The following is a 14613-nucleotide window of genomic DNA, read 5'->3' as shown; positions in this document are numbered from 1 at the left end:
TGCTGCCTAGCCAGGGATGACCTTATCCCATGAACAAAAGAAGACTTCAACTGTAATTAACTGGCTGTAAGGAATTCTAGACATCTGAAAGACATGAAAGATGGGTTAGCAATGCAAGTAATTTGTTTCCTAATCTCTGGGAAGTTCTAGTTGAAAGAGATTCAACAACACTGTTCCAAAGAACAATTCAGGAAAACCCTTGAAAACTTACGATGATATTGGAGAAAGAGGGGGCAAGGCGAGGTGTTCATAATCATAATGGGGAGTATTGCAGGTGGCACCAAATATTCCAGCCGATTTAGAAATGCAAATAGGAGACAGGTCTGCAGATGCTGGAGATCAGAGTTGTGAGTGTGTTGCTGAAAAAGCACAGCAGGTCAGTCAGCATCTGGATGAAGGGCTCTGGCCTTAAACGTCGATTCTCCTGCTCCTCGGATGCTGCCTGACCTGCTGTGATTTTACAGCACCACACTCTCAACTTTACAAATGCAAGTGCCTAGTCGCGATAGGATTTTCTCGGTTTCTAACAGTTCCCCACATTCCCTTCAAATTAACCTATGACGGGCTGAATGGCCTGATGTGTTTGTACAGGGAGCATTGCCACTTTAACTGGGGGTGGGAAGAGGGTTTGATTGTCAGTGGAAATGGATACAGTGAAGCAATGAGCGGTCAGGGGCGAGCCTCTTCCGGGTTTGGCAGCGATTCAGCAAAGAGGGACAGTCTCAGTGAGGCTGGCAAGCCGCTCTCTCACACACACACAGAGAGAGCGCGCTCAGTACTGTATACAGCAACCCAGCAGCATCGCGGAGACCGGGGGCAATGAACCAAAGCGAGAACCGAAAGAGGCCGAGAGACGCTGGGGCAGACACCAACCCGGTGACTCCAGCCAAGAGAGTCTCCCTGCTCAAGTTCAAACCCAATTACCGAGACTGGGACGTGGAGGATGTCTGCTGTTTTCTGCGGACACATGGATTTGAAAAGTTCGAGTCGTTGTTCAGAGGTGAGAGTGCAATCTTTGGACAGTGCAAGGAGCTCATTCGACCCCGCGTGGCTGTGCACGCTGTATGGACCTCTCCAAAGTCCCTCTTCCCCTCTCCCTTTGCCCTCCCTGCAGATTTACCCATCCCTCCTGTAAAGCAAAGTGAAGGCAGGAATTCCTCTTAGAATTACCTCATCCCCTTGCTATTTTGTTTCGCTGAACTAAATACATCCAAGATGGGGACTGCCTTCTGTTCATAGTTTGTAGATCTTGTTTCGGAAGTATCCCTGCCAACTCAGATTTACTAGGATGCTGCCAGAGTTTGAGCTATAGGGAAAGGCTGAGTGGACTGGGTCTATTTCCCCTTAAGTGTCGGAGGCTGAGGGGTGACCTTAGAGGTTTATAAAATCATGAGGGGCTTGGATAGGATAAATAGTCAGGGTCGAGGTAAAAACAATGACTGCAGATGCTGGAAACCAGATTCTGGATCAGTGGTGCTGGAAGAGCACAGCAATTCAGGCAGCATCCGAGGACAGGCAAAATCGACGTTTCGGGCAAAAGCCTTTTATTCCTGATGAAGGGCTTTTGCCCGAAACGTCGATTTTGCCTGTCCTCAGATGCTGCCTGAATTGCTGTGCTCTTCCAGCACCACTGATCCAGAAAATAGTCAGGGTCATCTACCCGTAAATAGTCAAGCCACTACTCCCCAGGATAGTGGACTCCAAAACTACATGGCATAGGTTTAAAGTCAGAGGGGAAAGATTTAAAAGAGACCTAAGGGGCAACGTTTTCACACAAGGTGCTGCATGTTTGGAATGAGCTGGAGGCTGGTACAATGACATAAAAAGCATCTGGGTGAGTATATGACTGACAAGTGTTTAGATGGATATGAACTAAATGCTGGCAAATGGGACTGGATTAATGTAGAATATTGGGTTGGCATGGACAAGTCAGACCAAAGGGTCTGTTTCTGTACCGTGCGACTAACACTCTAGCGTGCGAGATCCTCCTGTGTCATTGTTGGGATCATTTTACCTCCTTTACCAGTGGTCCACATCAGCATTCCGATTAGATGTGAAATATCAGAAACATATTCACTGTGCTGTGTATGTTGTGGTTCCTTATTTGGGTGTTGCCATTCTATAATACATGGGATATGCATCTCTTTGTGGGATCTCATACTGAACCCTTGTTTCTCCAGTGGGAGTTGGGTGGCAACTGTATTGAGTGTTCTAGAGATCTGACAAAATCACTCCAGCACAGCGGGGAATAAATGTGAGGACTTTTGACCCTTGAGTTGTACCTGCAGTTATGTGTTACTGTGGATGGTGAGACCATAAAATTGAAATCTTATGCACAGAGGTAGGCTGTTTGGCCTAATGAGTCTGTACAATCATTCAATGGAATTGTGGCTGATCTGATAAACCGTACCTCTGCTTTTTTTTGACTTTTTCCTCTCACCCTTGATTCCTTTCCTGATTAAAAATCTTTTTATCTCACTCTTTGTGCACTTAACAACAGCATTCCCTCTAATTCTTTTCCTCACCAAACGGATTTCTGATGTCTGAGCAGGCAGAAGTTTCTGGAAGCATCAGTGTGTTGTGGAGCTTCTCACTAGCTGTGTAACTGCATGGCTTGGAGGGAGCATTGCTGAACAGCCCTTCACGGTAAGGAGTTCCACACATTCACTCCGTCTGAGAGAAGAAATTCCTCCTGTGTTCTTGCAGGGGTGACCCCTTTTAATATGAGATTACGCCCTCTGCTCCTATACTCTACCACAAGGGGAAACACCTTCTCTGAGTTGACCCTGTCAAGTGCTTGAAGAAGCTTGCTTGTTTCAATGAGGTCACCTCTCATTGTTCAAAACCCCAAAGAGGAAGTAGGCTTTTGCAGTCTTGGCAAAAGCGAGGACTGGAGATCAGATTCGAGATGAGAGTGGTGCTGGAAAAGCTCAGAAGATCAGGTAGCGTCCGAGGAGCAGGAAATTCAATGTTTTGATCGGGAGCCCTTCATCATTCCTCTTGCAGTCTTGACCATACTACATCTTCGGTTTTAGACTAAAAGAGAGAAGGGAAGGAGGGACATGATTTTTTGTAACTCTTGGAGGTAGAAATTGAAATTAATTGCTCATATTGCAATGGGCTGAGCTGTTAATTGATAAACATAAAAGCAACATAAAATATTTGTCATGCTCTATGCTTACTGTAGCTGTAAAACTGTTTTCCAAGCTACTTTCCAATATGACTCCATTTTGAGATTTAAAAACTAACAAATGGCAATAAACCAGCATAGTAATGCTGTATAAATAATTACTGAAGTTAGGGTGTTATTGATCAGATATGTAAAATGATATATGAATATAAAAGTTTGAGAATTCCATAGTCTGTAACCCCTGTGGGAGTCGTGAACCACTGTTAGCAAACTTCTGCTATTAAAAACACTATTATATACTTAAGACAACAAACATTTTTAAGAAATAGTCCAACGCTGATAGAGGCTTACATAAATTCTATTAATATATAAATAAATGATCAAACAATGGGAGGTATTCCCAGATTATTGGGTTCAATAAAATTGCACACTATACTGCTATAGGCTCCACTTATGTCGATAAGCAACTAAAGTAAGAAAATTCACAGCTAGTCTCAAGCTAATAGAAAATACTGACAAAAATGCAAGTCAAAGCAGACAGCAAGAGCTGTTAAAACAGAAAGAGAAAGTAACTAATGAAGTGGGTGGGGAAGGGAAGAAAATCTAATTTGCCAGGTTTTTATTCATTACTAAGGGAAAAGGAATGCAGACCAATTTAAAAACAGATGAGATTGAGATTGTAATGCACAATAGGAGAGACGCAGACCTGACAATGGACTGAGGAGTAGCAGATGGAGTTTAATTTATATAAATGTGAGCTGCTACATTTTGGAAAAGCTAATCAGGGCAGGTCTTATACACTTACTGGTAAAGTCCTGAGGAGTGTTGCTGAATAAAGAGACCTTGGAGTGCAGGTTCATAGCTCCTTGAAAGTAGAGTCGCAGGTGAATAGGATAGTGAAGAAGGCATTTGGTATGCTTTCCTTTATTGGTCAGAGCATTGAGGACAGAAGCGGGGAGAACATGTTGCGGCTGTACAGGACATTGGTTAGGCCACTGTTGGAATATTGCGTGCAAATTTGGTCTCCTTCCTTTCAGAAGGATGTTGTGAAACTTGAAAGGGTTCAGAAAAGATTTACAAGGATGTTGCCAGGGTTGGAGGATTTGAGCTACAGGGAGAGGTTGAATAGTCTGGGGCTGTTTTCCCTGGAGCATTGGAGGCTGAGGGGTGACCTTATAGAGGTTTATAAAATCATGAGAGGCATGGATAGGATAAATAGACAGTCTTTTCCTTGGGGTGGGGGAGTCCAGAACTAGAGAGTATTGGTTTAGGGTGAGAGGGGAAAGATATAAAAGGAACCTAAGGGGCAACTTTTTCACACAGAGGGTGGTGTGTGTGTGGAATGAGCTGCCAGAGGAAGTGGCGGAGGCGAGGACAATTTCAACATTTAAAAGGCACCTGGATTGGTATATGAATAGGAAGGGTTTAGAGGGATATGGACCAAGTGCTGGCAAGTGGGATGAGATTAGGTTACGATATTTGGTTGGCATGGATACGTTGGACTGAAGGGTCTGTTTTCGTGCAGGGCATCTCTGTGACTCTGTGGTAAGTTGGTTTTTAAAAACTGATTTACAGTGGAGGAATGGGCCAAAATAACATTGGTGCAAAGGAGCCTAAGAGTAAGCCAAGGGGAAGGGTTTTGTGGATTCATTGTAAGCTTGGCAATGGAATAAACTTTGGCTGCTAGAATAATTAACAGAAAATTACTGTTATATTAATCATGACTTGTTTCCTTAATTAATTCATGGGATATGGGTGTGGCACTGACAAAATGACACATTTGTCTATTCCTTCAACCTTTGGTTTACTAGGTCATTTTAAGAGTCAGGAAGATTGCTATGGAGCCTGGAGTCAGGTCAGGTTCACATCATATTTGCTTCCTAATGACTCTGGGTTACCACTATCTAACTGCTTTCTCTACGATAACTTCCTGAATTTAAAACAGGTTATGAAATTGCGCAATCGAAGTTCTGGCAGCATCTGTGTAGAGAGAGAGAGAGAAAGTTAACTTTTCAAGTCTGATTTAATTGTTCTTTTGGAATGAGCAGATACCTTCGCTAAAGGAAATTAGTGAAATGGATGGCTTTTTACACAATTGATGATAGTTTCACTGTGACCATTGCCAAACCTAGTTTTAAATTCTAGGTTTTCAAAAATGAATTGAATTTAGATTTCACGAGTAGTCCAGGTGTGATTTTTGAACCCAAGAGCACCAGTTAGTGTCTGAAATACTAGCCCATTGACATTACCACTGTCTCACCATGTCTCCTATCCTTCTTGTTGTGCTATGTGACTGATTCGGGTAGGAAACAACAACTTTCTCAGGAATTGGGTGAAGTGCAGTGGGACCAGAAATCAAGTGACTTATTGCATATATCACAATTCTGTTTGTTTATTCTGAATTTGCGAGATGTAGATCTGCCTGGCTAGACCTGCATTTCTTGCCTATCCCTAATTACCTTTGAGGAGATGGTGATGAGACATTGCCTTCTACTGCTGCTGTCTGTGGTAGTTCACAGTACTTTTAGTGAGAGAGATCCAGGATTTTGACTGAACGACATTGCAAGAATGGCATTATAGTTCCAGGTCAGGCTGGTGTGTGATGTGGAGGGTAACATGTAGGTGCTGGAATAGAACCTGTCTATGGCACTTGGTAAGGGCTAAAAGTTGAAGAAACTTATAGCTTCATGATTCATTTTCTTATCCTCATTCTCTAGATGAAAAACTAACTGGATGCAAACTACCTCACCTAACAGAATCTGATTTGGAGCAGATTGGAGTGAGGTAAGTGTTGCAATGTTATAATTAAAGGCAATACTGTTTTGTAAATTCAGGGCGTTGTGGCTACCTCTGTAACTATTTTTAATTCTGAAGAAAGGAATCAGGAACTTTCCCCAGAATCAAAGACAGTGGACAGAGAGCTATCATTCTCACAGTCTTGCTTTTGTTCCTCTGAGCAATCAGTATTTCAGTACCAAAGAGTTTAATTTGTTCTATAAATACAGAGTCATTGAATTGTTACAGTGTAGAAGGAGACCATTTAGCCCAATATGTCTGTACTGGCTTTCCAAATGACCAGCTCATTTAGTGTATTCCCCAGCTCTGTTCCCTGAAAAGACAGCGCATCCTTTCTCTTCAGACAAATGTCTAAATGATTTCTTGGATTGATTGAACTTGCCTTCATCGTATTCTCAGGCAGTGCATTCCAAGACGATAAATATTTTTCTTTTCTGCTATTTCTCAGACCAGAACTTTGAGGGTTGGGGGCAGTGGTGAGTGTAGTGGTCATCACTAAAGAGAAGGTGCTGGGGAAGTTGAAGGTGGATAAATCACCTGGACCAGGTGGACTACACCCCCAGGGCTCTGAAGGAGATAACTGACGAGGCTAAAGAGGCATTGGTGGTGATTTTTCAGGAAGGGCTAGTATCAGGGAGGATCACAGAAGATAGTATCCAGTAATATCCAGCACTTTTTGTAGGTATAGTCTTTGGTTTGCGATGCATTGAACCTGGATTTCACTTAGAGTCATAGAGATGTACAGCATGGAAACAGACCCTTCGGTCCAACCCATCCATGCCGACCAGATATCCCAACCCATCTAGTCCCACCTGCCAACACCCGGCCCATATCCCTCCAAACCCTGCCTATTCATATACCCATCCAAATGCCTCTTAAATGTTGCAATTGTACCAGCCTCCATCACTTCTTCTGGCAGCTCATTCCATACATGTACCACCCGCTGCCTGAAAAAGTTGCCCCATAGGTCTCCTTTATATCTTTCTCCTCTCACCCTAAACCTATGCCCTCTAGTTTTGGATTCCCCGACCTCAGGGAAAAAGCTTTACCTATTTACCCTATCCATGCCCCTCATAATTTTGTAAACCTCTATAAGGTCACCCCTCAGCCTCCAATGCTCCAGGGAAAACAGCCCCAGCCTGTTCAGCCTCTCCCTATAGCTCTAATACTCCAACCCTGGCAACATCCTTGGTAAATCTTTTCTGAACCCTTTCAAGTTTCACAATATCTTTCCAATAGGAAGGAGACCAGAATTGCACGCAATATTCCAACAGTGGCCTAACCAATGTCCTGTACAGCCTCAACATGACCTCCCAACTCCTGTACTCAATACTCTGACCAATAAAGGAAAGCATAGCAAATGCCTTCTTCACTATCCTATCTACCTGCAACTCCACTTTCAAGGAGCTATGAACCTTCTTGATTCTCTGTCTGTCAGTGGAGCAAAGGAATTTTGAGGGCCAGGGTGAAGGAAGAGTAGTAACTAGTTTAATTGGTGATTTATGTAAATATTTCCAATTGGGTGATAAGTAGATTTCTCCAGCTTCCTCATTTCCCCTCCCCCCACCTTATCTCAGTCCCAACCCCCAGATTCAGCACTGCACTCTTGACCTGCAATCTTCTTCCCAACCTCTCCGCCCCCCACCCCCTCTCCGGCCTATCACCCTCACCCTCACCTCCTTCCACCTATCGTATTCCCAGCGTCCCTCCCCCAAATCCCCTCCCCCTACCTCAGCTCGCTTGGCACACCAGCCTCATTCTTGAAGGAAAGCTTATGCCCGAAACATCGATTCTCCTGCTCCTCGGATGCTGCCTGGCCTGCTGTGTTTTTCAACTCTGGTACTCTGCAGTCCTCACTTTCTCCTCCCTGATAAGTGGGCATTGTCTGTCACAGATTGGCAGCTTCTTTGTAAGCTAAGATTCATAATCTTTGTGGTGATGCTGTTTTGTTTGTGTTTTTGCAGATGTCTTGGTGAACGCTTGGATTTGATCAAGTGTATTGATTTGCTGTGGCAGAAACCTATTGATATGAAGGTAGGTATACAGCTGAAGGAGAAATTGGACAGCCTTAAGTCTAGTTTCCCCTTGTCTGGCTACTGGCCACAATGAGTGTTTGGAGGAGGATGCTGTAGCGACTGTAATGCAGTCAGCCAACTAAATGGACCTCAGAGTATGAGTTCCCTAACTGGGGCTGTTAATCTGGTCCAGTTAAGGAGTTCTAGCTGACAGATAGAAAAGGTGAATGTCTTCACTGTGTCCAACACCTGCACACATGCGACATGGGTGCTGGGGAAAAATAAGCATTACCGTTGTCGGGCGGTAATGTGGGAGGGAAAGAAATAAAAAGAAAATCAGACAATTTTATACTCTTCGAGATGGCTCTGAGGGAGCTGGATCAGTGAGAGTGAAAGACTCTCCACTTTTCTGTATTATGGAGGAGAGGAGACTGAGGAAAAAAAAAATGAATGTCAGAGATACTGACAATCCAGTACCTGGCTCTGTATGAGGCAGTACTGTAGTCAAGGACTGTTCATGTGTAACTAAAGGATGACTAGGTGATGGGATACAGCCCTCTGTAGAGTTATTTTAGATGCCGCAAGAAAAGTGATGGAGGGGGAGGGTTATGTATGAGGAAGTAGAATGTGGTGCTGCTTTGTTATGGGGGGGTTTTGTGACGCATTGGCCACTTTTGCTGGAAGGAATCTTATGGGTCGGAGAGATTTGTGGCAACATCGGGTGAGAAGTCTGGTGAGACCCATCGCAACCTGGAGCAACTCATTTAATCTCTTATGCTTTCCACATGCCATGGTGGGCTTCTCCCTAACTAGTGCTGCGTTGCCAGTTAAGGGGGATTATTGCTTGTTAACCACCTTCTTCACAAATTAGAGTCACAGAGACGTACAGCACGGAAACAAACCCTTTGGTTGAACTCGTCCATGCTGACCAGATATCCCAACCTAATCTAGTCCCACCTGCCAGCACTTGGCCCATATCCCTCCAAACCCTTCCTATTGATATACCCATCCAGATGCCTTTTAAATGTTGCAATTGTACCAGACTCCACTGCTTCCTCTGGCAGCTCATTCCATACACATACCACCGTCTGTGTGAAAAAGTTGCCCCTTAGGTCCCTTTTATATCATTCCCCCTTCACCCAAGCCCTATGCCCTCTACTTCTAGACTCTTCCACCCCAAGGAAAAAAAATTGTCTATTTATTCTATCCATGCCCCGCATGATTTTATAAATCATTATAAGGTCACCCCTCAGCCTCCGATGCTCCTGGGAAAACAGTCCCAGTCTATTCAGCCTCTCCCTATAGCTCAATAATATCCAAAATGAGCTTGATGTTGAAAACGTCTGACCTGGAAACCAGAGTGGTTATCCAGTGAATTTACCTCCCATTTGCTCTGAACAATCTCCATGTTGGGCACCAGGCGTCAATGTTTTGGGTCATGCTCCATGCTCCATAGACATTGGTATTTGATGAGTGTCAGCTTCTACAAACCCTCCTGGCATATCTTCAGTCTGCTAACAGTTTGCTTCTGTACCACAGGGTTATGCCAGCAACTATCATTGTCATGCTGCATTACTCACTGTGTACTCAGCAACATCCACTCAGCTCATGGACTGCGCACTCACTCTGAGCCTAGCGATGCTCACAGCATCCTTGCTTTGTCTTCTCTTGCCTTGCTTTCTTGTGTTTTGCTCTCAGCCAGAGATCTTTGAGGAGAAAGTGAGGTCATTCCTGAAGAAGGGCTTATGCCCGAAACGTCGATTCTCCTGTTCCCTGGATGCTGCCTGACCTGCTGCGCTTTTCCAGCAACACATTTCCAGCTCTCAGCCAGAGATACCAGGCTGATATAACTTTTGTCTTGTCTTGCCTTGCCATTTGGTGAAGGTACCAAACCAGGAAGCTCATCGTGGTTGTCAGCAGGGCCTCTGACAAGTCATGGTGCATAGTTTTCTGTCAGGGGCTCGTGGTCCAATGAGTCAAAGGCTACGTCTGGGACCAATCCAGGAGCTTGGACATGGTCAGTCTGCAACTTAGTGTTCAGAATTGGGATGCTGTCCACGTCAGGTGTGAGGAGCTAAATGTTGGGCAGTCTTGGGAGTTAGAGGTGAATTTGGTAACATGCAGCGAGAAAATTGCTAGGCCGCATGATGGAAATTCCTTCAAACAAAGCATGTCACAATTCAGACTTGACCAAAACAAAGTAAGATTTGGCTCCTGTCCAAGTGCCAGAAGCTCTTGAGTTCAAATCCAACCCCAAGACTTGATGGCCATGGTAGGTGTATTCATAAAGTGGCCAAATAAGCTGGCAAAGAGCTGGTGGTAAGAGTGGGAAAGACTCCTGGTCAGCTACGTGATGATCAGAGTTGGAACCTCTTCTATCGTTGTCCATCGATGCAGACTGCAACATGTGTAAAAGTGGAAACTGCCACAGCGACTCGAGCTCTGTGAGTGAGCCACAGCACCAGCATTCAGCACAAAGACCTCGTCACTATACTATTGCATTTTTGTAAACTCTCTCAACAATCAGAGGCTGGACAGGCAAGGTTTATTTTACCTTTTAGAAAAGAAAAGAATGAAATGTGACCCAGTGAAGGTCATTGATGAAGGGATTCTGTAGGGTACGCCTAGAAGAGGGTTTCCCACTTGTGGGGAATTCGAAAACCAGGGCCCCAAATCATGAATCAAACCAATGGCAAAATCCAAAGTATCCCCTTTACCCAGAGAATGATTGGAATGTGGGGACTGTCCTGCAGCGAGGGACAGATCTATTTAACCAGATGCTAGATAAGTATGTGAGGGACAAAGAAATAGAAGGGTATGTTGTTGGGGTGCGATAGAGACGATTGGAGGAGACTCCCAGACATCCTTAACGCTAGCATAGAACATTTGGTCTGAATGGCTTGTGCTGTGTTGAGAAAATACCTATTTTAATAACAGATCTGTGTAATTTCAAATGACTAATTAATTTGATTAACCTGTGTGTGGGATTTGTACATACAGTCACGCTTGTAACTCTGGCATGTAATGTGAGGTACTTGGTTTTTCCTGCAGGTATTCAATGACCCGATCCACGGACACATTGAGATGCATCCAGTCCTCGTCCGGATCATTGACACTCCACAATTTCAGCGGCTCCGCTTCATCAAGCAGCTGGGTGGGACGTATTTTGTATATCCAGGTGCTTCACACAACAGATTCGAGCATTCCATCGGGTGAGGAGCCCTGGAAGGAATTTATCCTAAAAGTAGAAAGTACTTGATGAGAACAAGCCCATTGCTAACATTTCTTGACCTGCTAATAGTGCTCCAGTGAAGCTCAATGCAGCAACATCTCATTTTCCACTCATGCACATAAGACTACTTAAAACTGAGACTCGGCTCAGTGCCAATCTCCAAAACATGTCGATTAATTGTTGGAGCATTTCTTGGGGAAGATTCCCTAGGCTCCTGGATTTCAAATAGTTCAATAAGATTTACTTCTGGACTTCTGTGTTTCTTTAGTTATTCTCCAATAAGATCACTGAATAAATAAAATGATGTCTGGGAGCTTATCCACCTCCCTATCACTGCTGAGCATTCAAAAGTGATGCCTTTTTAAGTTATAACTTTCTGCTTGAAATTGTGATCAAAATATACATATTTCCATAACATGATGGGGACGTAGGAATATATTATATCCATTTGGTGATCAAACCATCAATCAGACCCCACTATTTTAACACACTCATTGTTGGCCTTGGATCTTCCATCCTCCAAAAGCTTCCAATTCTACAAGACTCTGCTGCTTGTATCATATAAGACCCTCTTTAACCCCTGATTCTGTGATCACTGACCTTTTGAACTGTCATTCCAGTGATTTTTAAAATTTCCATCCCTCCATTGCCACCCCTTCTCTTCCTCTTGTCTGCTCTCCTCCACTTCGATATAACTGTCCAACATCATTGCACTTCGCAAGTTCTGCCCTCCTGTACATTCCTGACTAACATTACTCCAACCGTCTGCTGTTTAGGAAGGCAACCAGGTGCTGGTGTAGCTAACAACACTTAAATCCCATTAATGCATTTAAAAAGAAATGATCTGAAGTTCTGGAATTGACCCCTGAAATTTCTCCACTTTTTTTCTTTTTCCTGCTTTAGGATCTCTCTTATGCCTTCGTCCAAGCTGCTGTCATTTTGTCCTGATATCTCCTTTTGTAACTTTGGTGTCACATTTTGTCTGGTTTATGCTGCCGTGAAGTGTCTTTGGTCTGTTTACCATACCATAGATGGTATATGCGTGCAAGCAATTGGATGCTTCTTTTTCAGTGGGATATGTGATCGAACTGGTCAGAATTCTAAAATCAAAGGAAGGGATTCTACTAAGTATTAGCACAGTGTTTAGTCTGGAAAACTACATGGATAAATATTTCTGCTCCTTAAAGGTTGTATAAATTTAACTAAACATGATATGGAAACTGAGATCACAGCAATGAGAGTTTTGCATGTTGATGTTTTGAACCTTTCATATTAGCTTGGCCTATTGATAGCACTAGGCCCCTGAGCCTGAAGGTTGAGAGTTCATGTCCATTCTAGAAGCTTGAGCTAGTTTGGGGCGGCTCGGTGGTTAGCACTGCTGCCTCAGCACCAGGGCCCCAGGTTTGACTCCAGCCTCTGGCGACTGTGCGGAGTTTGCACATTCTCCCCGTGTCTGTGTGGATTTCCTCTTGGTGCCCCGGTTTTCTCCCACAATCCAGAGATGTGCAGGTTAGGTGAATTGGCCAAGCTAAATTGCCCATAGTGTTCAGGGATGTGTAGGTTAGGTGCATTAGCCAGGGGTAAATATAGGAATAGGTCTGGGAGGGTTAATCTTTGGAGGGTCGGTGTGTGGACTTGTCTGTTTCCACATTGTAGGGATTCCATGTCACATGGATACCTGCTATAAAAGATGGTGGAAGCTGATTCCGTATATAATTCCACAAAGGAACTGGATGTTCTTTGATGAGGAACTTGCCATGTTACAAACAGAAAGTGGATCGAAACACAATTGAATGCAGTTCAAAAAACCAGCTAAGACACAGAATGACCACTGGGGATGTAGGTTTCAGTGACACTGCAGTCTGTTCCTGACAGAGTGATTTAAAGTATGTGAGGTATAGTTCTTTGACAAGTACCTGCCCAAGAGGCACCAGCTTTCTGCCAAATTGCTGTTCATTCAGCCATCCTTCATAAACTAATTGTTTGTTTCATTGCTGTATGGGTAGGTACAAATGGACTGTCACAGAGGAGGCAACAGTCTAGTGTGTTATCACTGGAAAATTAATCCACAGACCCAGGCATTGTTCTGGGGACCTGGTTACGAATCCCACTACGGCAGATAGTGGAATTTGAATTCAATAAATAGCTGGAAATTAGAGTTTAATGATGACCATGAATCCATTGTTGCAAAAACCCACCTGGTCCAATAATGTCCTTTAGGGAAGGAAACTGCCATCCTTACCTGGTCTGGCCTGCATGTGATCCCAGATGCACAGCAATGTGGTTGACTCTTAACTCCCCTCTGGGCAATTAAGGATGGGCAATAAATGCTGATCAAGCTGGAGATGCCCTCATCTTGTGAATGAATTTTTTAAAAATTACAGCAGTGACAATTGTTCAAAGGCAATTCCTCACCTATGACTTGATGCAGACTACCTCCATATGAGTGTAACTTCATCCTGAGTAAAATCTTGGATTTGGATGGAGGTTTGATATTTTGATTCCTGGATTAAAACTCCCTGAGGCCATGATGAGTATGTGCATAGTTAGGCTAATTGGCCCATTGAATCCACCCTTCCGTGGCTGAACTGATCAACTTTGACTCCATGGCTGATCTTTTTAAGATAGTTGTCTATCACACCACTCTGCAGTACAGAATTCAGTAAATTCACTACTCTCTGAGGAAAGAAATTCCTCCTCATCTCTGTCTTAAATGAGCAACCCCTTAGTCTAAGATTATGCCCTCTGTTCCTAGTCTCTCCCACCAGGATTAACAACCTCTCTGCATCAATCTTTAATCTGAGATTATACCCTCTGGTCCTAGCCTCTCCCTCTAGGATTAACAACCTCTCTGCTTCTATCCTGTCAAATCCCTTTTTATGTTCACTCATATGTTGCAATATGGTCTCTACTCACTCTTCGAAACTCTTGAGTATAAACCCAATCTACTCAATTTCTCCATATAACTCTGCAGTTTTGTAAAAATGCAGCCAATCCTATATTTTATGGACCTTACAAAATCATACAGGATCCAATAATGATTGATGCACAATCTGCAGCTCCTGCGATAAAAGCAGAAATTGCTGGAGAAACTCAGCTGGTCTGACAGTAAAGAGGAAAATGTGGTACATGTGCTGAAGACCAGGGATGGGGGGGGAAGAGTGAGAGTTGGAGCTGGAGCCCAGAGAGAGAGAGGGGGAAGGAGACACTTGAGCAGAAAAAGGGATGGGAGATAGCATGAAACCAAAAGAGAAAATGCTGGAAAATCTCAGCAGGTCTGGCAGCATCTGTAAGAAGAGAAAAGAGCTGACATTTCGAGTCTAACTAACCCTTTGTCAAAGCTGGGGGGGGGGACCCTGTCAATATTGTGGGAGGGTAGAGAAGGGGTGAGGGCAGAGTGTGGGAGATGAGTCAGACCTGGCTGAGAGCCAGAGTGCAAA

General features: G+C 43.9%; 1 protein-coding gene across 2 annotated transcripts in view; it reads left to right on the top strand.

Annotated features, from left to right (window-relative positions):
• The first annotated feature begins 739 nt into the window (after window positions 1-739).
• samhd1a (SAM domain and HD domain 1a) overlaps window positions 740-14613 on the top strand; it is a 67196-nt gene continuing 53322 nt past the window's right edge. For both annotated transcript variants that reach the window (XR_015759522.1, XM_043710809.2), the window contains exons 1-4: window positions 740-1000; window positions 5848-5914; window positions 7891-7960; window positions 10993-11153. Coding sequence is in view for 1 of the 2 variants with exons in the window: in XM_043710809.2 (XP_043566744.2) it covers window positions 820-1000; window positions 5848-5914; window positions 7891-7960; window positions 10993-11153 (479 nt within the window). In the remaining variant the exon portion in view is untranslated. The remainder of the gene's footprint in view (window positions 1001-5847; window positions 5915-7890; window positions 7961-10992; window positions 11154-14613) is intronic.

Source organism: Chiloscyllium plagiosum, unplaced genomic scaffold, assembly GCF_037043375.1.
Source record: "Chiloscyllium plagiosum isolate Xiang-an unplaced genomic scaffold, Cpla_swu_hap1 HiC_scaffold_15, whole genome shotgun sequence".
Classification (NCBI taxonomy): domain Eukaryota; kingdom Metazoa; phylum Chordata; class Chondrichthyes; order Orectolobiformes; family Hemiscylliidae; genus Chiloscyllium; species Chiloscyllium plagiosum.
This window is presented reverse-complemented; position numbering and strand designations above follow the sequence as displayed.